Source organism: Coniosporium apollinis (assembly GCF_000281105.1).
Source record: "Coniosporium apollinis CBS 100218 chromosome Unknown supercont1.8, whole genome shotgun sequence".
Classification (NCBI taxonomy): domain Eukaryota; kingdom Fungi; phylum Ascomycota; class Dothideomycetes; genus Coniosporium; species Coniosporium apollinis.
Genome location: NW_006913270.1, coordinates 43,730 through 67,200, shown reverse-complemented (window position 1 = coordinate 67,200; position 23,471 = coordinate 43,730). Strand labels below are relative to the sequence as shown.

Genomic DNA, 23,471 nt, shown 5'->3' with positions numbered 1-23,471 from the left:
AAATTAACGCACCACTAACGCACTACACAGGCTTCGTCTACTTCGCCTCCTGGACCTACTTCACCTCGACCTACTTCCCCTGGCTCCCGAACGCAGGCCAATGCGCAGGCGAGGAGTTCGCGGCCATCGCTGGGATCTGCATCCTGAGCTCCTACCTCGTCCTGTTTATTGGCTTCTACCTCGCGACGTACAAGAAGCCGGTCAAGAAGGGCAGGAGCCGCTCCAGGAGCGCGCTGATTGAGATGAAGGATGAGAGGGTCCCGACGGTTGGCGAGGCGAGGCGTAGATTCAGCCAGGGGCACGAGGCGAGGCCGAATGGGTTTGCGACGAGCTCGGAGAAGAGCGCGGATGGGCAGCTGCCGCGGTCTAGGAAGGCGTAGGTCGTACAACGCGTCTTTGTCACTGATCGCTCGAGTGTTCTGCGATAGCGAACTAGAGTCGTAAGAGAGGTGCAGCTTCGCGGCATTGGCTAGAGGACCTCCTATATACCTCCCGAGCCGGCTGCCTTGGCCAGGAGTTGTATCGATCATGCTTGTAGATGTTCTAGAAGAGATGGTATGGGCTGGGTACAGGCGAGGCAGCGTACCACTGTATCCCTATGTAGCCATAGTCGGGCGTTTGTGGCGGGTTAACGACGTGTTTAGATGTGTACCATAGTCTCGCATCGGCGCATGGAGAGTATCTAATGCATATTCATGATCAACGCAGCAAGTGTGCTCGACGTACAGACACAAGACAAAGTACCGATACGATATTTCCATTGCGCAACTGTCCTGTTAAGCGGCATAACTTGAGCTCAATGGCAGATCACGTGCCCAACCCCTACGCAACGATCGAACCACTGACCGTTCCTGCCGAGAAAACAGAAGCACCTTCCAACCAAACTCCACCACAGCTCCGCCTACCACCACCGCAATCCCGCCCACACGCCGGCACCCTCAATCGTCAACCCTTCCTCATGCTTTCCGCGAGCATCCTCCGCGCCGCCGTGCGCACCTCCCGCCCGGCGCTCTACAGACCAGCGCTCGCGGCTCGATGTGTGGCTCCCGTGTCGCGGTCTGCCTTCAGCACTACCGCTAGACGGGCGGACGAGCATGCTGAGGAGAGCTTTGAGGAGTTTACTGCTAGGTAAGGGGGTTTGAAGGCTTGGAGGAGGGGAGGGGAGCTTCAATGGCGAGGGGAATGGGGGGCCGGAGCTCCGAGGACGAGCTTGGGAAGCTGGGTGTGAAAGGCTTTGGGGGGCAATTGGGCTAACTAGTGAAATGGGGGGTAGATATGAGAAGGAGTTTGAGGCTGTGCAGGATGTGTTTGAGCTCCAGGTATGCTTTTCTGTGCTTGCGACACTCTCCCCCATCCCATCCCGACCACGACTTGCACGCGTCAACCCTGTAAGCTAATGTTGGGTCTCAATCACAGCGCAACCTCAACAACGCCTTCGCCTACGATCTCGTCCCGTCCCCGTCCGTCATCGTCGCTGCGCTGAAGGCGGCTAGGAGAGTCAACGACTACCCGACCGCTGTGCGGATCTTTGAGGGTGCGTATATCTCGCGCCCTTCCCACCACCCACACCCAGTTTCCAGCCCCCCATTACCATGGCACGCGAAACACTGTAGAATAACAGTCCAAGCTGACGCACAAACTCGATACAGGCATCAAAGCAAAGGTGGAAAACAAGGGCCAGTATGACGAGTACCTCAAGGAGCTGGAGCCGCTAAGGGAAGAGCTGGGCATAAACCTCAAGGAGTCGATGTACCCGGATCCTACTCGTTAGACGTTGATGGGGAGCGTAAGGGAGGGACTGGCGGAGAGGGAAGACAGCGGGAAGAGCAGATGTATCATCACCAATGAAGTTCTCGACCGTTGATGAGGCGGGGGCTTGTAGATGTTGTGTTCGAGGCACATGTACAGCTTCATTTCAATCGCTGCATTCGTGGGGATTGCGCTGAAGTGATTCATGTTGTTTGCGTGCCGTGCATGACTGAGATGCGTTTCTTTGCCCTCGCGCTCTCATATCTAACCCCTAGCGTGGACTAATCTACAATACCACTCGACCCTTCGAGAAGCGATTTCCGGGCCCCGTAGCCTTCTACCGGTATCCTTGCAGCTCTCACGAGTCCGGCCTTTACATTTCGTCTGAAACGATATGTGTGTTCATATGAATAGTATTACAGAAAGGATCCGGGCATACTTCAAGTCCCAGTCCAGCGAGTATGTACAATACATGACGTCCTCATCATCCAACACATACGCCTATTTATACACAACTCTTGCGACCCAAAACCCTGCTCCGCCTTCCTCTCTCCCGCTGACTCCTAACGCCGGCTACTGCTTGATCTGAGTAGCACCTCAGCAGCAGAAACCACCAATGCAGATAATACAACAGCCCTTCTCTAATTACACAAGCGAGTAATCAGCTTTCCGCGTAGCAACAGCTTCATCCCGTCCCCACGAACTTGAACCAATTCGGCCTGCAGTCTTCTCTATTCAGCCACGCCTCTCCATCCGTGAAGCGGCCAGTGACGCAGCCCTTGCATTTCGGACTATTCGGACAGTTGAAGAAGGGGATGTGCTGGTATCCGATATCGCGGAACCTATGTTCGGCGAATATGTCAGCAAAGAACTGTGCAGTTGTCTTACATCTCGACCCTAAGAGAGGGTTCATCCTACCAATGGATCCGCTCCTTATCCTCAAACAGTCCCAACGCAATACTATGCACGGGCGCATCGCCCCACCTCTCATAAAAGAACCCGCCCGCGCGATCCAAATGCTTGAAATACTCCTCATACGGCCTGCTGCGCCAAAACTCCATATCGGCAATCTCGAAATTACTCCAGAAGTGGCACGTGCTGTACCCGTTCGCCTTCATGTTATGATCCGGCCGCCTCGTCGCATCTCGCAGCCAATCAAACGCGTTATTCTTGTGCAGGTACTCCGGATGGTCGCCTAGGAACTTCATCGTCTCGGGCCATAGTGTCGTGATAGATTGGGGCGAGTCGTACAGGTTGATGGTGAAGCCGTAGGTTTTATTGTGGTCCTGCATGTAGCGGAAGACGTCGTAGTCGACGGCGCAGAAGAAGTGCACTTTGGGCTCCACGCGCCAGTAGTAGCGGTAGTTGGCGAGGGCCGGGTGGTGGTAGAAGAGCCCGCTGTTCCACCGGCACATCTGGTGGTAGGAGATTTTGTCGCTGTATTGGACTTCTTGCTCCTTGAGGAGGGCGGTCGATTCGAGGTAGAGGTCGTTGTTTATCCAGGAAGGGACGTCCCAGTGGGCTTTGGGGACAACGTCTGTGGACGCATGGGGTGGTTAGTCTGTGGGTCTTTGAAAACGAGTTATGGGCATGGGATACCAAAGCGGACTTCCGCCTTCGTCGCTGCGCGGATCTTGGTCTTGAACTCCTCCGTGAACGGCACGTCGTTGAGGAAGGTCCAGGGGTAGTTGAACTTGTGATTCCAGGTCCGCTCCAAGTCCCGCATCGACTGCAGCATGTCATTCAGCTCCTCATTCCGAACCAGCGAGAGGAGCGTTGCGTTTATGCGGTTGGACTGGGGGTTATCCGGCGCGTAGTTGTTGCCGACTACCCGGTGGAGAGGCTCCGGAGGTTCGCCGGTTGCTGCACAGGATCAGCGCTCACTCTGCACACGGCTTTCGGGAGCATACGGTCTAGGTTGGGGTCCTTGGTCCATTTGTCTATCTTCAGCGAGGGTGATTCTGGTGGTGGCGGCGTGACGGTGAATATCTGGTACAGTAACCAGAAGAAGATGCCCAGCGTCACTACCGCCAGCAGGCGCATGCTCTTGGGCATCGCCATGGTAATGTGTGGCCGGAGGAGTGGAGGAGGCCGTGATGGCTCAACAGCCTCATTCGACTTTCTTGCGCAACGGGGATGCCAGACAGGGATGCCCTGCGCGAGTCATGCGCCAAGGGCGGACAGCGGGATCTTGCCAACAGGGGATAGGCAAGCCTCACAGGCTCAAGGGTCTCCCGTCCGCTAGCACCGCCACGGATGGCAGGGCTGTCACGCTTGCATTGATACTTCAATCGGCGCTGCTGATAGAGTTTGGTCTACGACAGTTGGAGCTAATAGGCGGTCATTTCACCCTGATATAATGGCTCTAAGAACAGACGATCGTGATGAGCAACTGTTGCAATGTAGCTAACCCCCCAGCCGCTCATACCTCCCCAACCAAATCCGACTTTCCCCTTCTCACCCCTCACGAATCTCTCGGCCCACCCTTGACCGGCTCGCCCGGTACATTCGTGCTCGAGTTATCGATCCCGACGTTCGAGGTCGTCGAGTCGGAGTAAACGGGCTTGTCGCTTGGTTTCGTGCCCTCGGTGTGACCTGGGGCATTGTCTGCGCCGAGGCCGTGCTCTGTCGAGAATGAGTAAGTGTTCCGCTGGTTCGAGTGCAATGTACGGGTGGACGCTTGCTCTGTGCCTCTTGCTTGAGATGCTTCTCGCTTGCTTGCTGGCCGCCGGGGGTCTTGGAGTGAGGCATCTCTGGCGAGAGGAGCTGGTGTGAGATGTGATATGTGTTGATTAGTGGTATGGGGTGTTGTGAGGATGTTTGCTCGATCTGCTGAATGGTGTATGGCTATGTAATATGAAGAACTCGAATGCCAAATAATATAAGATCAATGACGTATAGGTTGACAGTTGCGGAAGTCACGCTAGACTGTGACCCGAGATCGGAGGAATAGCACCTCAGTAAAATTATACTCAGGACGACTGCTAGAGACTTTTCCGTGCCTACTGCACAGGCACTGCGTGTCAATTGCAGGAGGTTATGCAGAAATCTGAGGCACTTCATACGGGAACGTGGTGTGTAACAGAATCGCATGCGGGCAAAGCGGCCTCATGCCTTTCCATCGTGTTAGACTCTCGTCTACTTACTTCTTCCGATGTGGAGATTGGAATAGCAGCCATCTGAATAACACGCAATGAGATGAACCTATCTTGGAGCAAAGTCACATGCATCTCATCGCATGTTGTCAAGGATTGACATGAACACAGGCAAGACTGTAGAGATACTGTAAGGTCTCCGTGGATAAGACCTTCATCTAGACTGGCACTTCTAATTCGTCAACTGCTGGACTCCCAACTTACTCCCAGATCGTCAAAATCTATCAGATCCGCCACCTTTCCAAGATCTTTATTATGGCCACTTCACTCTAGATATGGCTTGAACACGTTTATGAGGCAGTATACTACGGGGAGTTGCTTCCTTCCGTGACCTTGCTAAGCTGACTGAAGATTTGTCCGTTTTGGGAGTGGGGGGAATCTTTTCACCCAGGTGACTGATTCCAGACAACAGCTTCCATCAACAGGCAGCAGCTATGACTAGGCTGGATGCCGAAGTAAACTGGAAGACCACACTAGACAGACAGGATGCTAGATACATGCTCGCTCATCTTCGGTGATTCTCCTGGCGGAATCCGTCTGCATAAATCCCTATCTCGATAATCCGGCGCCTCCCAGAGGACGGGAGTATTGGATTAATCTGCAGTGTGCCTTACTCGTACGCTTCCATACAGCAGCTACAGAAAACGTTGTCCGAAAGCGGTCCGTATTATACTGTACGAGATATAGTCGTCCAAGTCGTAAACTCAAAACGCCTGCTACAGGCGTTCCAAGGTTCGGCGCCTGCTCAGCCCACCTCTGTTGATTGCAAACGATGCTCCAGTGCCCACTCCTAGGCAAATACCCACCTTCACAACCATAAAAGTATTGTTTTTTTAATATCGAATATGATAGTATTATATATAAATATAATGTCTTATCAATCTTCACTTATTTACAGCTTATTATAGTGGTGATTTATTATATTTAAACCTCGTTTACAATCGAAGGGTTGAAGTTTATCACGTGGTGATACCTATTGCAAGTTTAAATAGACGTGGTTGGACGAAATAGAGCTCTTTACGGTCTTTCGAAATCAGCTGAAGGTTGGTCTGAGCAGGCGCCGAACCTTGGAACGCCTGTAGGAGCTCGCTTCTCTACCTGTGCTCTTCGATAAACAGCTCATATCTCAGGATTTCGTCAACATTCACCCAGACAACCTCACACACTCCCATTGCTGTGCTAAACCTTTTCTCCTTTCTACGACTCTTCCAGCGCCTCCAGGCTTCGGCGCCAACATCTCCTCATCAATGAGGGTTCCCAACGCGTTCATAAAGCAATACCAACAATATCATGTACCGCTAGCATTGTCAAACAGCGAATGCAGACTGAAGTTCACGGCCTTAACGCGATGTCGTCTGAGAAGGTAACGCAGTCGTGACATGCTTGCGTCGCGTTCACCTTTGAGGCTCTTTCTTGCGGGCCAGTGTTGTCAACAAGTAGCTACAGTATATATTTGTTCCGCATTGGGAAATAACGATCCAGTACCGCCGGTATTACGGTAACTTGCCAAGCCGGTGATAAATCCAGCCTGCAAGGCCCTTGCAAGACCCCCCTAGGCTATATATGGCTAGAAAACGCCTTGGTGTTGACTTTCAGCCCAATCAGCCTCGATTGAGCCTCATCAGCCTCAATTGAGCCTTAACCAATCATGGCAGCGACTATACAAGACTCCCGCAACCAAACATCGAGAACACCTGCCAAGACCTTAGATACCACGGTTCGGCGGCTCCGAATATCCTCCAAACGGCTAGCTCCAGTACCGCCGGTATTGAAGATCCAGTACCGGTCCAATCCAGTATAAATGTTTAACGATTCGCGACCTATCAATTGACAATACTGCTGTGGGCAGAAGTCATTTCCATACTGTTCGGCGGCAGTGACGTGCCTCCTGAGATTTGATAGCACCGTCTGCTCAAAAGACTTAAATACCGTTCGAAAACTTTGGAGTTCACCGACTTCTGGCTTGTGGCCGTGATCTTGCGGCGTAGCAGCCAGACGCTTGTGCGCACGCGAAAGAGCAGGTACTCCATTCCAAAAGTTCAAGCACTGGACGCACACGACTCACACCTCGCTTTCCCAGCTCGCCTCAACTTCAACTACGTCAACCTCTCAAGCTTGACAACTCTGTTCCACCTAAGCTTCACTCCATAATCACGAGTTCATTCTCCCTCACACTCCCACTCACACCAACTCCAGACCGTTGTCGAAAGCGTCCCGCTTAAATCTTACAATGGCCGACGAGGACGTTTCCTTCCCGGCAACGCACATCCATGAGCCAACAGCGGATCACACTCACACTGCCATCATGCTGCACGGACGGGGTAGCAATGGACCCGAATTTGCCCAGGAGTTTTTTTCAATGAAGCTCTCAGGGTCTCACCAAAGTCTCGCATCACGTTTCCCAGGCTGGCGTTGGTTGTTCCCGTCTGCAGGCAAAATCTGGAACACGACCTTTGAAGAAGAAGAACCCGCGTGGTTCGACATAGCCTCATTGACGGACATTACGAGAAGACAAGACCTGCAGATGGACGGGATTGCCAAATCAGTACACCACATACTGGAAATCCTAGAGGAGGAGGTCGAACGTCTCGAGTGTGACGAGACGAAGGTGGTCCTCGGCGGCATCAGCATGGGGTCGGTTATAGGGCTCTGGACACTCCTGTGCCAGAACCGACCGTCAGTGAGGTTGGGAGCGTTCGTCGGCGCAAGTGGCTGGCTCCCACTCGCTGCGGAGATTGAAGAGTGGTTTCCGAAAGAGGAGTCCGACCCGACAGAGTCAACGTCAACATCCGGTTCAGAAGAGTCGGAGGCCCTGGCCTTCGTCAAAAGCATGATCGGCGGCAGGAATAATCAAAACCATGAACATCATAGTCTCAGTACGCTGCTACGCACTCCTGTGTTCTTGGGACATGGTACCGACGATGCCTATGTCGACGTATCGTTGGGCCGTCAGGCCAGGGATGTTCTTACGAAGCTCGGCTTCACGGTACAGTGGAGGGAGTACGTTGGCGCCGAGCTAGAAGGACACTGGCTGAAAGCGCCAGAAGAGATGGACGATATCGCGGCGGTCCTCGAAGCTGTCGAGAAGAACGGAGGAAGTGGACGCAATGATTGAGAACAGATCGTTCAGGAGTGCTGATGTCAGAAAACGTATGTCTTCATCGGCCTAAGCCCCAGCGGCTGATTAGAGTATTGAGGGTGAACTCTACGGCCAAGTCTAATGCTGTCTACTGGGAGAAAGTCACGCCAGTCGTCGAGGGGATCATGTATATCGATAGTATTTATTGCCTGGATAGATTCCTAGTATTCGAGTACTAACCACTCGTCTCCCATTCGAGTATTGCTGCGATCTTAATAGCCTGATTCGAGTCAAGAGAGGTAACAACGATATTCCAGGGATGGAGAGCACCATGTGTCATGAGATCCTGTGGTCTTCTCTCGTGGAGACCGGGTCATCTCGCTCTGGTGTCTTAGATCGCCCCATGTGCGAGCAGATAAAGTCATTGAGTTTTGTTTGTTTGGGCCATCGAGAACATGCCCTGATCTTCGCACGTCCTTGAATAAGGGGTTCCGGATGCCGCCAAGTATTGCCGCTCTTAGATTCTGAGTATACGGAATTGATCGGAGAACTCCAAGGGCAGTGTTGAGTTGATGCCGAACAGACAGCTTCTACGAAGGACTGCGCTTCGATCATACTTTATCCCGAGATGCCTGGCGTCATGGAGAGAAACGTTTGCTGGTCTTAGCCGGAGCGCAGCGTGGATGCCAACGCCTTAATAGTAGTAACCGCCCATCTTCTTGTGCAAGACGGGATAACGTTTCTGTACAGACTTTCCAGCTCTCCCGTCCTCAGAGTGGATTATGTGGGGCTGTTCCACGAGTCAGCCCCATGCGTCCTTCAGCCGCACGATGCTTCTTCCCGCAGGGACTGAGGCTGAGGCTGAAGCTGAAGGGCGCCTAAGTTTGCGCAACCCCGTCGCCGTCGCGAAATGACCTCGGGAATCTCAGTTCAGCGGACAGAGCTCCTACAGAACCCATAGCTGTCTTAGGGTGTAGCAGTCATGGCAAGCACGAAGCCGGCACCAAATGTCCATACGGGCACAGCGAGCCCTCCGCTACAATGCCCCTTCTCTGAAGCACACAGCTTGGACACGCAGCTTCCCAGTGGACCCGTTTCCACCGGAGCTGCACAGCAGCAGCAACCCACTAATCTCGACCAGCTGCTGAGCGCCCTCCCCACCGTCTTTCGGGCTAAGAGCGAAGGAAGGAAAGGTCGCAGCGAAGGCAAATACCTCGAAACCTCCTCCGACGTGCTGGGCTTCGTAACGCAAGACCTAGATGTCTCGCGGCTCAACGATATCCACGGTCATCTCTGGATGGCCGGGCGTCCACTCTCCGCGCGGCCTCTACACCGACAAAAGATGATGGACCGACGAATCCTCTACACCGAGCAGGCAGACATGCACCTCCTCACCGCCGACGACAGACTCTATCTCAAGCCCATACCGCTCTACCTGCTCAGCCACACGTTCTGGACGACCTACTTGTGCGAGAATAAGGAGCTGCATGCTAAGGCGTGCGGGTTCCTAATGTCGTACGTCTGGCTCATCGTCTCGGAGCTGGACTTCCACCTCGCGCGCGACGAGCACTCGGACACGGAGCACCTGCTCCCGAAAAGCGAGAAACTGACATGGGCGTGGTGGAAGGCGTTTGTGCAGGACTTCACGGCACACGTCGACCCCAATGCGCTCGAGCAGGTTAACAAGCGCTACCACTTCGGCGAGCTGCGGCTCGGCCGTATCAACACGATATACCGAACCACACCTAGGTTCCTGTTCACGCACTTTGTAAGAGGGTATCTGTACGGCTATAATCGGTACGAGGTATTTTTCCAGCGGAACTTCGCATGGGTACTTGTTGTCTTCGTGTGGTTCTCGCTCGTTCTCTCCGCGATGCAAGTCGGCGTTGCCGTGCCTCCTCTTAACGAGGACAGCGCGTTCAAAGCTGTGAGTTATGGGTTTGTCGTCTTCAGCATTGCCCTGGTTCTGTTTATGCTGGTCTTTGTCGGCGTCATATTCATGATTATCTTCTTCTTCAATATGGTTGTTGCGGTAAGGCATGTTGAGACCGAGAAGCGTAGGAGGAAGAAGTTCCTGGATGAGAAGAAGGGGGTAAAGATGGCTTAATTGCTCTATCTATGTTAGTTGTAGGGGGTATAGCAGATTCACCGCTATGGACAGAGGGACTTGGAGGCTTCTGAGAATGTTATAGATCAGGATACACTCGGAATTGCAGTACCACCCGGAATAGTAAATACTCTACTATAGTATAGTAACTATAACTTTTAATAGTTTATTTGCAGATTAGAATTTATATATCCCTTACCGCTACAAGATTCTCTACTAACATTGAACATGACCATCTGTGATGATTTCGTCCAGCGCTGCTGTAGGTATACCTTACATTTGGTCAAATTGGGCCCTAGCGGGTCAGTTCAGCGGAGCGGCATACTGTAGATCCAGGACATCGAGCACCACATTCTTCAGAGGATGGACGAGGCAAATGGCTGAGCTTTCCATGACCACATGTCTTGGGTCTCTCGGGGATCGCGCAGGTATTCCGTCAATCTTTGGGACTGCCAGGGCTTGTCGATGCGTTACTTTGGAGAGCGTACCCCGAAGTTGTGGATATGAATCCGCCTGCTGCCTAAAAATCTCGGATAGGTCGCAGGCGGGGTATTCGTCGATACGCGAAGTTAATTGCTTCACCGTATCGATATTGGCGCGTAAGAACGCGTAACGATACTAATACTCCGTGTCTAAGGAGGTAGGAAGCAGAGGGGTCAGTCGATCCATCTGTACATGTAGGTGTGATGCTACGCTTCGTTCAGGAGTAGAAAGAAGCGGCTCCTTGAATGTTAGCAAGCTCTCGTGTGTAGTACAAGAGATAAATGCGTTTCCGAGTGAAGTGACAAAGGTTGATGGTCACGTGAGTGCCGGCCAAGACACAGATAAGAATCTCTTTCACGTTCTTGGCAGGAAACGTGGGATCTTCAGGGCTGTTTCTGCATCGAAAGTGATCATCAGGAGGAAGCTTGGCTGCGGCCGCGCTGCTGCAGTCCTGAAGCCGCCGGTCCCGTCGAAGGTCGTTATGACTTCATTATCGGATCCAGGAGCTGCTCTCGAAAGTGAGGCACCATGTCTTACCATGTCTTACCATGTCTTACCGAGGGAGGATCGAAGATCGTGGTGCTTGGCTTGAAGGCGATAAGGAACTAACGGCAGACAGTAAGGTGGACAGACACAATACCAGGACGCGCTCAGACTGTAAAAAGTGGTGGGACTGTTGATCGAGAGACGATCGAAGGCATAAATAGCTCGAGTGCATCAATCCAGGACGTGCGCCAATAAGAAACAGAAAGAGCCACTGATAGCTGCAGATATATCCTCCAACGCAAGCTCTAGCATCCAAAGCAACAGCAAGACGCCATGAAACACCATCCAAGAGCAGCAATGGCCCCAAGCACTTCTCGCTCAGTCGCTATCACTGTGATCCGGATTCGCAACAAACAGCCTGACAGCTCCACTCATCGTATGCGTCCTATCATCCACACTCCCCCTCCTCCTCAGCTCATCCGTGATACTCCTATCATCGCTCATCCTACTCTGGTGTGGCTGCATCTGGCCCAGCTGGCCAAAACTGCTCTCACGCTCCCCTGAACTCCCACTGCCGCCCGACAGCCCCGTTGTCGTAGACTGGGTGAAGTAGTCGTGCCCCCGCTGCCGATAGTCTCCCGGTACAGGCGTCTCCTCCGCCAGCTCGGCCATGGTATCGCTCGGCGAACTGCCCTGTCCGCTTGGCGGCGTGCTGTTCGTGCTATATCTCCCCCCAAGAGGCTGGCCGTGACTCGTGACTCTCCTCCCGCTGCCGAGCGAACTTCTGTCCGAGCCGGTCCGTTGATGATACGGCCGGCCTGTGTACGCACTATCCCCATCATCACTCGCTCCGTCGTCGACCTCACTAGCACTCAGCCGCATCGGCACCCCTGTACCGCTGAGATTCGCGCCGGGCGCATACCGCTCCGCCTTCTGTGCGCCATGGTGTCTGATCTTCCTGCCGACGCCGGCGACCACGCCGCTGCTCGATGTGCTCGTCCGCCCGCTCTGGTTCCCGCCGACGACTTCCATCGCCGCGCGCATCTTCGCTGCTCGCTGGGCGGCCAGCAGGCGCGGGTCCTCTGTCTGCGCGCGGTCGCACCAGACGGTCGCTTTCTGCTTGCGCATCAATGCCACATAGGACGTCGGCTGCATGGAGCGGCCGCTCGAAGATCTGCGGAGGCCGCCGCTGGCGGTGCTGTTGGTGCGAACGGGGATCATGCCTGCGCCGCTGCTTCGGTTGGTTGAGGTCGTCGAGGCGGTGGCATTGGAGAGGGTGCGGCGGGTTGCGGAGGCGGACTGCGAGGGCTGATAGGCGTGGTAGGCTTGGTATATGGGCGCGCCGGTGGGGAGGACGTTGGAGGAGGAGGTGCGGGTGTGCGAGTGTGCGCTCTGTTGCTGGCCCGCAGCGAACTGGCGAGGGATGCCTGCACTGCCTGGGATGGGCTTGCGGTGCAGCTGGCCGTACTGCGGGTATGAATCTACCATCGTCGCTGACATGGCAGAGCAGACTGGTCGACCGGGGTGAGGGGGAGATCTAAAGGCCAGAGGAGCGGCGCAAGGGTGTGGGCCGCGGATATTTCTTCGCCAATAACGCGATAGAGAAAGCGAGCGGCGGGAAGGAGGAGAGAAGCCACTAGCGGGTTTCCCCACGGGTGTGGTCGATAGGTGGACGGGTGTCTGCTGAGTGCGGAGAGGCTGCTGCCAGGCCTGGGTTGCGAGGCGAGATCGAGCTGGATTCAAGCTTTCCAGGCAGTTTCGCTTAAGCGGTCCTGAAGAACTCGTGCGTGGTGCCTTATCTGCGGCTGCTTGCAGCTTTTGTGCGCTCAGGGGGGGGGGACTCGATGGGGGTCGGTGAGAGTGAGCACAGCAGCAATGGTGAAGGAAGGCAGTCGAACGGCTTTCACGCTGGAACGCAGGCGCCGTATATATCCTGCGATGAGACTCTAATGGGCTCTTCACGGGCCATGAGCCATGGGTGCAATGCGCGACGGCCAAGTCGTGTGTGCCGGACGGGCTTCCACAAGCGGCGCTAAGGCAATCTGTGGGTCAGCCAAGAAGCCGCTTTGGGACCTTCAGCTGGCCCGTATCAGGCAAGGCCGACGCTCTTCTGGCCGCCGAGCAGTTCCGCTGCGTGCTGCTGGCGGTGCTGCTGTGGACTGTGGGGGACTGCGAGGTGCATACGGAATGCTGATTGATCCAACGCGCGCCAGAGCTGACCTCGTACGAGAATGCAGGTCCGACGAAGAAAAGACGCAATCCGCCACTCGCAGCCCGCAACGCTCGCATCAGTCCCGTTAGCCTGCTCGTCGTCGTGATTTTTGTCTCCCATCCTAGCCGGACACTATCCAGGTTCCACAAAATGACGAAACTCACTACTCGAAACGGCGCGTCAGAGGTCCGCAATTGATCTCAAGGATCCGCGTTCGTGGCCGCTTTGAGTCCGAGCCGCAACAGCTGGTGCAAAGCATCTGTGCGCCATGCAGCTTCTTATCATGGACTTTTCAGCCCGGGATGCGCCTTGCAGCAGGAAGGACGGACTGGTCACAGATCATTGTCTGAGCGTTCAATCACACCATCAGCAGCAACAGCAACAGCGTGCATGCAGGGCCAGGATGCCATAATCATGACAGACAACGGCTTGTGCCATGTGAAATCGCTCTGTGCATAACCTTGAATGGCCCGGACGAACGCTCTGCATCACGGCTCTCCCGTCCGCTCGACTGCCAGAGTTGTGTCGACCGTGTCCCTCAGCTGCTCGTCCTCCTCGGCCGTTACAGGTGAATCGCTGTATGACCCACCGGCTCCCCTATGTTCAATAACCTCCTATCCCAAGAATAGCCACTCAGCCCTACGACCCTCCCACAAGCCGCCTTGAAACATCCATCCAATACGATGCCAATGTCGCACACAGATCAGATCGGACCCGCGCTCCGACACCTCGGGTTGTCGTGTTGCGTGAGAAACCGCTATTGAAGCTTGAGAAGCGGTGTACCAAAGTAATGGGTTTTGCTCAAGGCTTGTAACCATTCTTAATCCACCCTGATCAATAATCCACATGTTGTGCAAGGATGTCTCGGATCTCTTTGTTTGTCCGTTCTCACCGTACGAGAAACATTGACTTTGCACCTGCAGCGGCAGCAAAAAAGCAAGAAGCCGGTCAAAACAAATCGAACCACGGAGGGCGGAGAGGACCATGAAACGAGATCTGCTCTCTGTCCGAACACCTGATTACCTAAAGTACCTCCCCTCACGTTGGTAGTGCGTGGTGGTTGTTTGTACGCAGCGGAACCTCAGTTGGAAGCTTCAAGGCACGTTCCCAAAACGGCAGTACTGGCTCCTGCGTAGAACGTCGCAGTTCTTCAAAGCCCTCCAAACGTGTTTAGAACATGTTCACGCTGAATTTGCGTGCTCAGCCTAAGGAGCTGTCCTCTGCACAAAAGCAACGAGGCGCCTCCTGGCTTTGGCGACAGCCTTTCCGGGCTTCAGCAGCTGAGACGTTTCTGCATTCACGAGGGTCGCGCCGCTTGTCTTGAATGCCGTTGTCGACTTGAGATCCGCCTGGAAACACTCAAAATATCTTACTCATGCTTTTGTCGAGTCCTCCAATTGGTTATTCTGTTCTAGCAAAGGGCGCCTCCCTCTCATAACATCAGCTCTTCAAGCAAATATTTACTCCGTTTTCAGAGTGTCTCAGTCCCGCCATTGCTATACATGCAACCCCCCTCTCTCAACCCCATTTACTCCTTCACCAATCCCCTAAAATCCTCCGGTCCGTGTCCCTCCATCAGCTCCCTCACCCAAATCCCCCTTCCTCCGTTTTCTAAGCCCCGACTCCCGCAGCAGATCACGGCAAGTTATCAAATACAAGATCCGGAACAGCGCTCCGTGACCGTCCGGATACCGTCACCTCAGAAAGCGAGTATGCAGCATCTTCTCCCACCTAATCTCGTCTCAGGACTTGGATAGGGGAGAGACCCGTCTAGATATGCGGTCAGTCACAGCGACTGGATCGACACGCATATGGCATGAGCGGGCGTCACTGCTAAGTCTGCGAAGCCGATGCTGCGGCCGCGGTAAAGGGCGGGACGATCATGAAGTGGTAGAGCAGGCAGGGTCTGTTTGGATGTCCTGTGGGCGTTTGCTTGCTCTCTTGCAGTGGCTTGGGGTGCGGATTCAGCGTTGGCTAGTCACCTAAACGAAGTAAGTGGAACAGCACCTTGGCGTCCGCCTTTGCCATGGGTTTATCCGGCTGGTCCGAGTGGTATGGAAGGCCGAGCTCAGCGTCCAGGCCCTCAGGAACGAACTTTATGGTAGGTCTGTGTCTCCAGCCCGTCGTATAGAGCAGCGCTTCGACGATCAAACGCTCACCGTTCGAGAGGTGAACCGTCTTGGCCGACAGGCGCATGACATCAGCAACATGCACCCTCCCCCTTCCCCTCCTCACCATCTCCCGGAAATCCTTCAGACAACTCACAACACTCAGACTGCACCCGCTCCAAAGCAGCTTATACTACGGCCTCACCTTCCCCACCTCCTCATATTCCTCATGTATCCCATTCAGACCCACCACATCCCTCCCCAGCACCCCCCGAACCCCATCCACAACCTCACGCCCGACAGCATTCCCACACGGCAGCTACCGCACCCACCCAACCCCGTCGGCATCCCCCCACACAGACTCATCCATGTGGTTATGCTGGGATGTGGGCTCTAAGTAAACCCACCTGCACCTATGATGACCAGATCCACGTCCTCCATTGTATGTTGAACGTAAAAGCCAACGCGATGCCGCCAACGGGTCTCATCCTTTTATAGATGCTGCACTCGGACAGAGAACGTCCCCACGCACCGACTTGGACCCACTTCCCATACATTAACCCTTATATTTCTCGATGGCGGGATTCGTTACCCGGTCGAATGCAGTTATGATCGTTGAATTCGATGGAGTAGAGGCCAATAAGTTTGCACGTTAGGTGACGCTATTTCACTGGATGTTTGGGCCACAAGCGGAACCCTTTTAGGTGTGCGAGCGGTGCGATCAACAACCCATCATGCCGTGAAGGTGTGCAGGCCGTGTTCTGCGGAAAGATCTGAATTGTCTCAGAAAATGTAGACGGTGGTATCTCAAACAACAAGACGAAGAAGATAAGAACAGAGCAACAATCACAAATCATCACAATGTAGTAGATCAATTGACCTTGAGAGAAGCTCGGCCTCGCACAAGATCAACGTCATATCCTCGCTATGACTGACCCTGAACGTACGCATAATTTGACACGAGCTTCCTATGAAAGGTAACAGACTAATGGTCTACAAATTAACCCTTTAACGCCGGAATTGCAAGGCTCATCCTCATGCGGTGGGTTGATACCTAGCTAGCCCACGATAGCCCACCTTCCGAGGAAGCACGTCGCTTTTCAAGAAGATGAGGAGCCAGACGATCCAGTCATCCGGTTGACAATGCTTGACGATGTGGATACGGAACTGGAGCTTGCACGAGACGCTTCGCTTGATACGCAGGAGTGTGACGCTGATCACCAGCGCTCCTATTTTAGCAGCCTACAAGGAAGGCAGAGCAAGGCAGAGCAAGGCAGAGGAAAGTCGACATACTTTCAATGGTGGGTTCACTTCAATGATCTCGTATATAGAAAGACCTCAACGGCATCAATAGCAATCAAATGCCATGCTAGATTTCTACCGTGCAACACAGCCATCATCGCAACGGACTAGAGCGTACAGCGCCGTCACGACAGCAACTTAATCCCCTCTACCCTTCCCGTATCATCACCAGAGAAACCCTCACAGCAAAAGCAAAGTCGAATCGAATGTGCTCATACTCATCCCAGCAGATGCCCCCCGCTAGAGCCAAAACCTCGTATATGCCGTAAGATATTACAGTGCGAGCAACAGCAGCAAGGTCCCTCGCAGTCTGAATGCAAGTGTAACATGTAGGGAAACATGGAGAAAGCGAGCAGTACAGGTATGGAAGCATGTCTTTGGGTTTTGAGAAGACTCCGTCGGAGATGAGCGAATCGTACAGCAAGGTAACGCTAAGCCGCTAGGAGCTCTCCATCCGGTACGCCGACCGGTCCGATATGCAGAGTAGAATTGAGACACTAAAGAGAAGTTGTTGGTACAGCCGGACCGCCCGATTTAGTTCCCGTGATCGACGTCTTGAGTGAGTCGAGGTTCGAAGTCGGGAAAATGTCGCAGTCCGGGTTAAGAATCCCGGAGCTCGTCCCAGCAGAGTTTCTTATGTGTGGATGACATCCTCACACTCTCAAGAATGCGAGAACTAATCCACAAACCCCATCCCCTCCTCAACATGCCCCATCAAGCCATCCTCATGATTCGTCAGGTCGTTGAAGATGTTATCCATGTTGCCCTGACTGCCGCTGCTCGCGAAAGGATGAGGACTCGCAAACAAGCCCGGATCAAGCGGCGCACCACTCTCCGACAACGGCCCAAAGTTTGGCGGCGGGCTAGGCGGCCGCGAGGATTGCGTGAAGACATTGCTGGCAGCGAAGAGGGGCGAGTTCGTGAAGGCGCTCGTGGTTGGTGGGTCGTTATACAGAAAACCCGGGAAGTGGTCTTGGGTGGATGGTATGGGTGTGCTGGTATCCGTTGGCGGGGCAGAGTAACCATGAGGTAAGCCCGGGGGTGTGTGGGACTCCTGGGGCGTGGGTTGGATGTCGTGTTGGGGCTTCTTGGCCTGCGCCTCGCTGGGCTTGCGGGACTGAGATTTGGTGGGCTGGGTCTTGGGACGTAGATGGGCGGGTAGATCCTCGGGGTTCGTGATGCCAAGCTCCTTCATCGCTTTCTGCTGTTTCGTGGGCCGGGGTTTGCGGGTTGAGAGGGAGACGTCTAGGATGGGGGGTGGGACGTCGGCGACGGGTGCCCACTTATGGACTTCCCGCTTGAAGTAATTTGTCTCGTCTGCGAGCAGGATATCCGCGCCCTCGATCTTCCGCAGGTAGAAGCGCTGGATTGAGAGGTCGTCTGGTGTCGAGAGCGGATTCATGTACGCCTTGACGAAGTTGCGGAAGTCTGTTGCGTGGTCGATGATGTTCCTTAAGCACTCTTCTTCTTCTGGTTGGAAGGGAAGTGCGAGGAGCTCGTCTTGCCATGCCTGTAGGTCCTCTAGCTTGGGGCGAGTCGCGTCTCGTGGGATCTTGACGCGGTAATCACAGATTGGGCAGGTGAATCCATCTTCTCCTTTGACCTTACCGCGGGCAATCTTGAGGCACTTGCCGTGATACCTGTTGTCTCACGTTAGCGTCCGCTAAAGACAAGACCATGTGTATTTACTCACCACTCATGACACAACTCGCACTCGATCATCAGTCCAGCTTCTGGTTTACGGCATATGCAGAAAACATCGCGATTACCCCCGTCCTCGTGATCCTCTGGATCCATAGGTGTGACCTCTCGCGATGAAGGTTCGACCGGCATGCGAGGTTTGTCGTTCAGGTCGAAACACGCTTCATTCCGCGCCTCCACAATCTGCATGTGAGCCTGCAAGATGTGCAAGGGCGCATTGGCCTTCCCGAAAAGCTTCTTTCCTCGCCGCATCCAGTCTTCGTGACGCTTCTGTTCTCGTTCGAGATCAATCGTGCCACTGGGCTTGCTGTTCAGCTCGTTCAAGGCCTCCATTGCATCGCGAACCTCCTTGTACATTGGACGCTTGCGGAAGTCTGGATCCTTGCTTCGCTCGTAGAGCGCCATAATCTGCTCCTGAGCGTCCCGTTGCTTCTTAAGGATGGCGTCCACCTGCATGAGCGTCTCTGGCGAAACTGGAAATTGAGTTGCTTGGCGTGATAAGGCGTCCAGCTGCTGGTAGTGCACATTCTCAACGGCCATCACTTCTTTCACTTTCGCCTCCCATAGCTCGCCCTGCTGCTTCTGCTCCTGCAGATGTCGAATGTCCAGATCTTCCTCGCGAATACCCATGGCCAGCCCCTCCTTGATGCTATCGACAACGTCCTGCAGTGTCGGAATCGTCTTGCGATAGCTCTGGACTTTGTCGAGCCACCTCTGATGTTGCACGAGCTTCTCCAGCGACTCTATTTCCGGAATGTCTACGTTGTACGACTTGCCGACCTCCGCCAGATCCTCGAGATCTTGCGTGGACTTCAGCCCGTGATTGACCAGCGCAGCCCGTGCGTTCTGCTGAAACTCGGCAATCTTGTCAGCTCGCTCTTGAAGCTGGTCGATTTCGGGACAGTCAAAGGAGAGATCGTCGGCCTTGTCGAGCAGCTTCCTGATGTTGTCCACGTTGCGCAGTTCACGTTCCCGCTCTTCCATTTCGGCGGCTTTCGCTGCATTGCTCTTGCGCCATGCTCGTTCGTTCTTTCGCCGGTTTTGCTGTTTCCGCGTAATGTAGTTGGTTGCTTCTTCCACCCACTCATTGCACCGCTCGACATACTTTCTCAGCGGAGGAAGCTGAGGTAGGACCCACTGGATCTTCTCTCCTTCGGCCAGAAGCGATCTTAAGGCTTTCAGCGATGGCCTTGGGTCGTCTTCCGTGACTTTGTTCAATTTCTCCGCCCACGCTTCTGGCACACGGGCCTTGTCAACAACCTTTTGGACGACAGCTCGGAGCGCGTCATCGGGGATGCGATGACGTACAACATGTCCGCCGAACGCTGGAATGCTTCCCGGATTCTTGGCGGCCTCGTCACAACACTCGTACAGACCTGCATGGAGCAGACACATCGTCTTGGAAAACCTCGTACATATGAAGCGAGAGAGATAGCCATACGACTTGCAGAATGTGCAGATCATCTCCTCTTCCGAGGGATCTTCCGCATCATACTCGACTACCAAATCGCACGGCGGCTGTTGACTGTCGGCGTTATCGTAGAGTGGAAAAATTCGGCAGGCATGGTTCTCATACGGCTTGTGCCGCTGTCGAAAGTCTTCACGTGCCCTGAGCTCTCGGTCTGACATCCTCTCTAGGGCCGGCGCAAGCCATTTCGCTTTCTTGATGGAGTTGCTGCCCTGTTGCGTCGCGGCAGTCAGTAGCAGCTCGTCGTGAGAGAAGCACGGCTGCCGTCGGAAGTCCTGCAGTCGCTGTACGCCCGCTTCGCCATACGGCTCCCAGTCACTTGGCGCAAAGTTGACCGCTTCGTTGAAGTTGAATCCGTGGTTGAACCCGGCATGGTAGGCTTGAGGGAAAGTGATAACGAACTGGCCAGCTCGCTGGTCGAGCGCATACACTCGAACGCCAGCTTTCTTGAGTTGTTCAGGGGTCAGCAGTGTGACCAGCTGGAACAGGAGGTCCGGCTGCGTCTCGAAAAGTTCGGGGACAGCTTCGCGCATAGCGTCCTCGAATTTCGCGGCGTCCTCGGCGGGTATCCCGTACCAGGTCTTGGTTGCGCCGAAGTGCTGATAGTTTGCAGAGTAGGTGTAGTGGTCCTCGTTGTGCCAGCAGAAAGTGGAGAAGCACATGCCGACGTACAGCCAAGGAATGGTCATGCCGGTGATGTCGTTCTTGATGTGTCGGAAGAGTGATTCAGGGTTGAAGGGGAGGATGTTCAGATTCCACGGATCTGTGGCATAGGGATCGCGCGGGTTCTTCTCGATGGTAGGAAAGCCGCTGCCGTGAGTGGTCGAATGGATGTCGGCACCGTACTCTACCTCGACGGTTTCGGTTATACTCTCTACGAGTCTCCAGAACTCTCGTTCGACGTCGTCTTCGCTGACAGGCTTCTTTACGTTCAGGACAGGGTCGAAGTGCGTCTTCGAGGCGAAGTAGTTCTCCTTGAAGCTGTTCGCCTTTTCTTGGAACTGCTTGAGGGAGTAGACACCGCCCTCCTCGAAGCCGAACTCGCCGGTGCCGACCAGACAGCGCGGACAGTGCCAGTCGTAGTCGGGAGTCGATTTGAGCCGAGGCTCGAGACAGTGCCTGTGGTATCCATTTTCGCAGCTGTCGCACAGCAGGATTGCGGCGGGGTCGTCGGCTTTACCACAGGCTTCGCACCTCTGTTGGTCATGTCAGCGACTGGCACAGAAAACAGCAACATGTGGCAAACGCTCACATCGCCAGGCTTCTCAGTCGAGCGGTCCCGGGGGGCGTGCAGGCGGGGCGTTGGCATTCGCGGCTGGGTCATGTGCGATCCCGCGACGGTGGGTGCCGCATCTGCAAGATGGTCAGTCAGCTGATCGTGGCTTGGTCACAGCGGCCAATCGGCTGCCTCGCGTGCATGAGACGGTGCCTGAGCCAGACAAGGCAGCTGCCGGTCGATCCCTCTTTCGGACGACCGTGTAACAGGCTCGTGCACGACGGGGCAGCCCTGCAGCGGGGTTGACAGGGAAGGAGACTCACCTTTCTTCAGCCGCTTGCTTCGCCGCCCTGCTGCATCCGAATCGCCGTTTGCGCCGCCGTCGGGCTCGTGCGACATTTGCCTCTTGAGCGGGTTGAGAGCCGGCGCGTTGGCCAAGGGAGAGCCGCTCGTCGCAGACGGCCGCACATCCGGCGTGTCGTGCGCAGATCCGAATGGGCTTTCGTTTAGCCGCTGAGGGGTCGCCTGTCCGTTTGCAGTGTCGCGATGGACGCCGTTCGGCGCATTGATTGCAGAGAAGCCGTTGGCTAGTGTGGCCGCTGCGTTGACCGCGGTGAAGCCTCCGGTATTGACGGCGGTGAATCCAGACGTCACAGGGGGACGGGGGGGCTCGCTGGCCGCAGGTGCAGGACCGTCCTGCATGCTGACGTTGAGAGCCGCCGACGCGCGGACGGCCGGAGAGTCTCCTGCCAGGCTGGACGCGCTCTGCGGTTGTGGCCGCTTGGCTGGCGACGGCCCAGGCGACGGCGTGTATGGCCCTCCGTTCTCGTACTCAAGCTGCTGGTAGACGCCGGGCTTCGCGATTCGTAGGTACTCTTCGTACGGATGTAGCCACTTCTGGTACGAGTTCTTGAGAGACGTTGATAGCGACGACATGATTTTCCCACTGTAGCCCAGATCTCTGCCGATTTCAGCCCACTTCTTGCCCTTGCACACTCTATCAAACCCGCCCCTGGTCTCAACCGCCTTCTTCAGCTTGTATAGATCAAGCGGACGCTTATCGACGCTCGGGAAGCGGTTCAGGTTCGTCCCGTGTTGTTTGTGAAACTTTGCCAGCTGATCCAGGTAATTCAAATTTGCTCGGGTACCTGTCCATGTCAGAACGAATACCCTAAGCGGCCACACATGAGCGAACATACCTCCCTCGACGGAGTTGAGCTCTTGTCTTCGTGTTCGGAAGTGGAAGCTCTACAGCATACGTCAGTATGGGCGCCCTTCTGACACAGACGCCCCTCGCGCGTTATCATGACGATGCGCTGCGTAAGATTGCCTAATCCTCCTTCTCCATAGACGTACCTCGGTATCGATGGCAAAAGGCGGTTTCCATGTATCCGGCGGAACGATTTTGACGATGCCGTACTTCATGCCCTCGGGCGCGATTTTCCTCATATACTCCATCGGATCCTTGAACTCCTCCTCCGTGGGCCAGAACGTAGGCGCTTCCTGCAATCCAAACAGACGACCAGATTTCGACACTTCGCGGGCTTCGTTCGGGGCTCCCCTTCGCTCGACCGATGAGAGACACAAGGGCTGGGCCTTGCGTGCGCTCAAAGGTATTATCATATTTCCATTCTGCGACACCCCGTTGCCCGGTAATGGAATACCACCCATCCTACTTCGAGTGCCATTCGTAGCGGTTCCGTTTCCGGGACTCGTGCGAGCTGTCGTGGTAAAGGTGGAGGAGGAACTGCCTCCTCCACTAGGAACGGCGACCATCAGCTGGGATGACCGTTCTTTTTGGCCACCTCAGGCGAATATTCGGCAGACGATTGCACACCGGTGTCCGTGGGGGTATCAGAGCTTCAGACCGAGTGAGTATGAGAGTGCGCACGCCTAGGAAGGGGCTATATCGTCGGACATGTGGGCAATCGCTAGGCACAAAGCTTCTCGCACGGCTCGCGCCAGTCGATATATGGGCTCGGCGTGTGGAGTGTGGCCGGTGTCGTGGATATGCGGATTCCGGTCGGTTAATGTCAGCTTCGACAAGGCTTAGAGTCGTCTTTCATGTCGCTGTTATGCGGTATGTGAGTGGGATATGGGGAGGCGGAGATGGCCATAGGCCTTGTTCAAAAGGTTCCCGGGGCCCGGTAAGCTAGAGCTAGCCGCTTTAAGCGAGGTCCGCCCTGGCTCCATCAACCGTTGCGTCCTGAGCCCTGTGGTATGTAAATAAGTATGTAAATAAGTTGCTTCTATATTTTGCTAGTAAGCAAGGCGCAACAGCATCTCGCGGGAGCTTATCATAATACTATTGCGCCGCTGTTGAAGCGTTGTCTGATGTCGATGCGTGAAGGTGAGGTCGGCGCTCGGCGAATCAGCGACCGCCAAGCGAGCAAAGCAATGCGTCT

General features: G+C 54.7%; 8 protein-coding genes across 8 annotated transcripts in view; 4 read left to right on the top strand and 4 right to left on the bottom strand.

Annotated features, from left to right (window-relative positions):
* Window positions 1-380, top strand: part of W97_02165 (fatty acid elongase 3) — a gene marked incomplete at both ends in the record, with an annotated part of 1,291 nt that extends 911 nt beyond the window's left edge. The window contains 2 exons of the mRNA XM_007780066.1: window positions 31-266; window positions 297-380. Of these exons, the coding sequence (XP_007778256.1) occupies window positions 31-266; window positions 297-380 (320 nt within the window). The remainder of the gene's footprint in view (window positions 1-30; window positions 267-296) is intronic.
* Window positions 381-1,262: 882 nt separating this feature from the next.
* Window positions 1,263-1,771, top strand: W97_02164 (uncharacterized protein; the record flags this gene model as incomplete). Its single annotated transcript, XM_007780065.1, has 3 exons — window positions 1,263-1,319; window positions 1,417-1,534; window positions 1,650-1,771. The coding sequence occupies 3 exons, from the start codon at window positions 1,263-1,265 to the stop codon at window positions 1,769-1,771; spliced, it is 297 nt and encodes a 98-aa protein (XP_007778255.1).
* A 663-nt stretch (window positions 1,772-2,434) lies between these two features.
* On the bottom strand, window positions 2,435-3,810 carry W97_02163 (mannosyltransferase; the record flags this gene model as incomplete). The annotated part of the gene is made up of 4 exons (XM_007780064.1): window positions 2,435-2,591; window positions 2,668-3,286; window positions 3,349-3,612; window positions 3,660-3,810. 4 exons carry the CDS (start codon window positions 3,808-3,810, stop codon window positions 2,435-2,437), a joined length of 1,191 nt encoding a protein of 396 aa, XP_007778254.1.
* A 403-nt stretch (window positions 3,811-4,213) lies between these two features.
* W97_02162 (uncharacterized protein) lies at window positions 4,214-4,500 on the bottom strand (the record flags this gene model as incomplete). Its single annotated transcript, XM_007780063.1, has 2 exons — window positions 4,214-4,374; window positions 4,428-4,500. The coding sequence occupies 2 exons, from the start codon at window positions 4,498-4,500 to the stop codon at window positions 4,214-4,216; spliced, it is 234 nt and encodes a 77-aa protein (XP_007778253.1).
* A 2,634-nt stretch (window positions 4,501-7,134) lies between these two features.
* Window positions 7,135-8,019, top strand: W97_02161 (uncharacterized protein; the record flags this gene model as incomplete). The annotated part of the gene is made up of 1 exon (XM_007780062.1): window positions 7,135-8,019. The coding sequence occupies one exon, from the start codon at window positions 7,135-7,137 to the stop codon at window positions 8,017-8,019; it is 885 nt and encodes a 294-aa protein (XP_007778252.1).
* Window positions 8,020-8,965: 946 nt separating this feature from the next.
* On the top strand, window positions 8,966-10,090 carry W97_02160 (uncharacterized protein; the record flags this gene model as incomplete). The annotated part of the gene is made up of 1 exon (XM_007780061.1): window positions 8,966-10,090. The coding sequence occupies one exon, from the start codon at window positions 8,966-8,968 to the stop codon at window positions 10,088-10,090; it is 1,125 nt and encodes a 374-aa protein (XP_007778251.1).
* Window positions 10,091-11,437: 1,347 nt separating this feature from the next.
* Window positions 11,438-12,559, bottom strand: W97_02159 (uncharacterized protein; the record flags this gene model as incomplete). Its single annotated transcript, XM_007780060.1, has 1 exon — window positions 11,438-12,559. One exon carries the CDS (start codon window positions 12,557-12,559, stop codon window positions 11,438-11,440), a length of 1,122 nt encoding a protein of 373 aa, XP_007778250.1.
* Window positions 12,560-17,357: 4,798 nt separating this feature from the next.
* Window positions 17,358-22,842, bottom strand: W97_02158 (uncharacterized protein; the record flags this gene model as incomplete). The annotated part of the gene is made up of 6 exons (XM_007780059.1): window positions 17,358-18,321; window positions 18,375-21,046; window positions 21,103-21,232; window positions 21,386-22,214; window positions 22,266-22,314; window positions 22,423-22,842. The coding sequence occupies 6 exons, from the start codon at window positions 22,840-22,842 to the stop codon at window positions 17,358-17,360; spliced, it is 5,064 nt and encodes a 1,687-aa protein (XP_007778249.1).
* Between the last annotated feature and the right edge of the window lie 629 nt (window positions 22,843-23,471).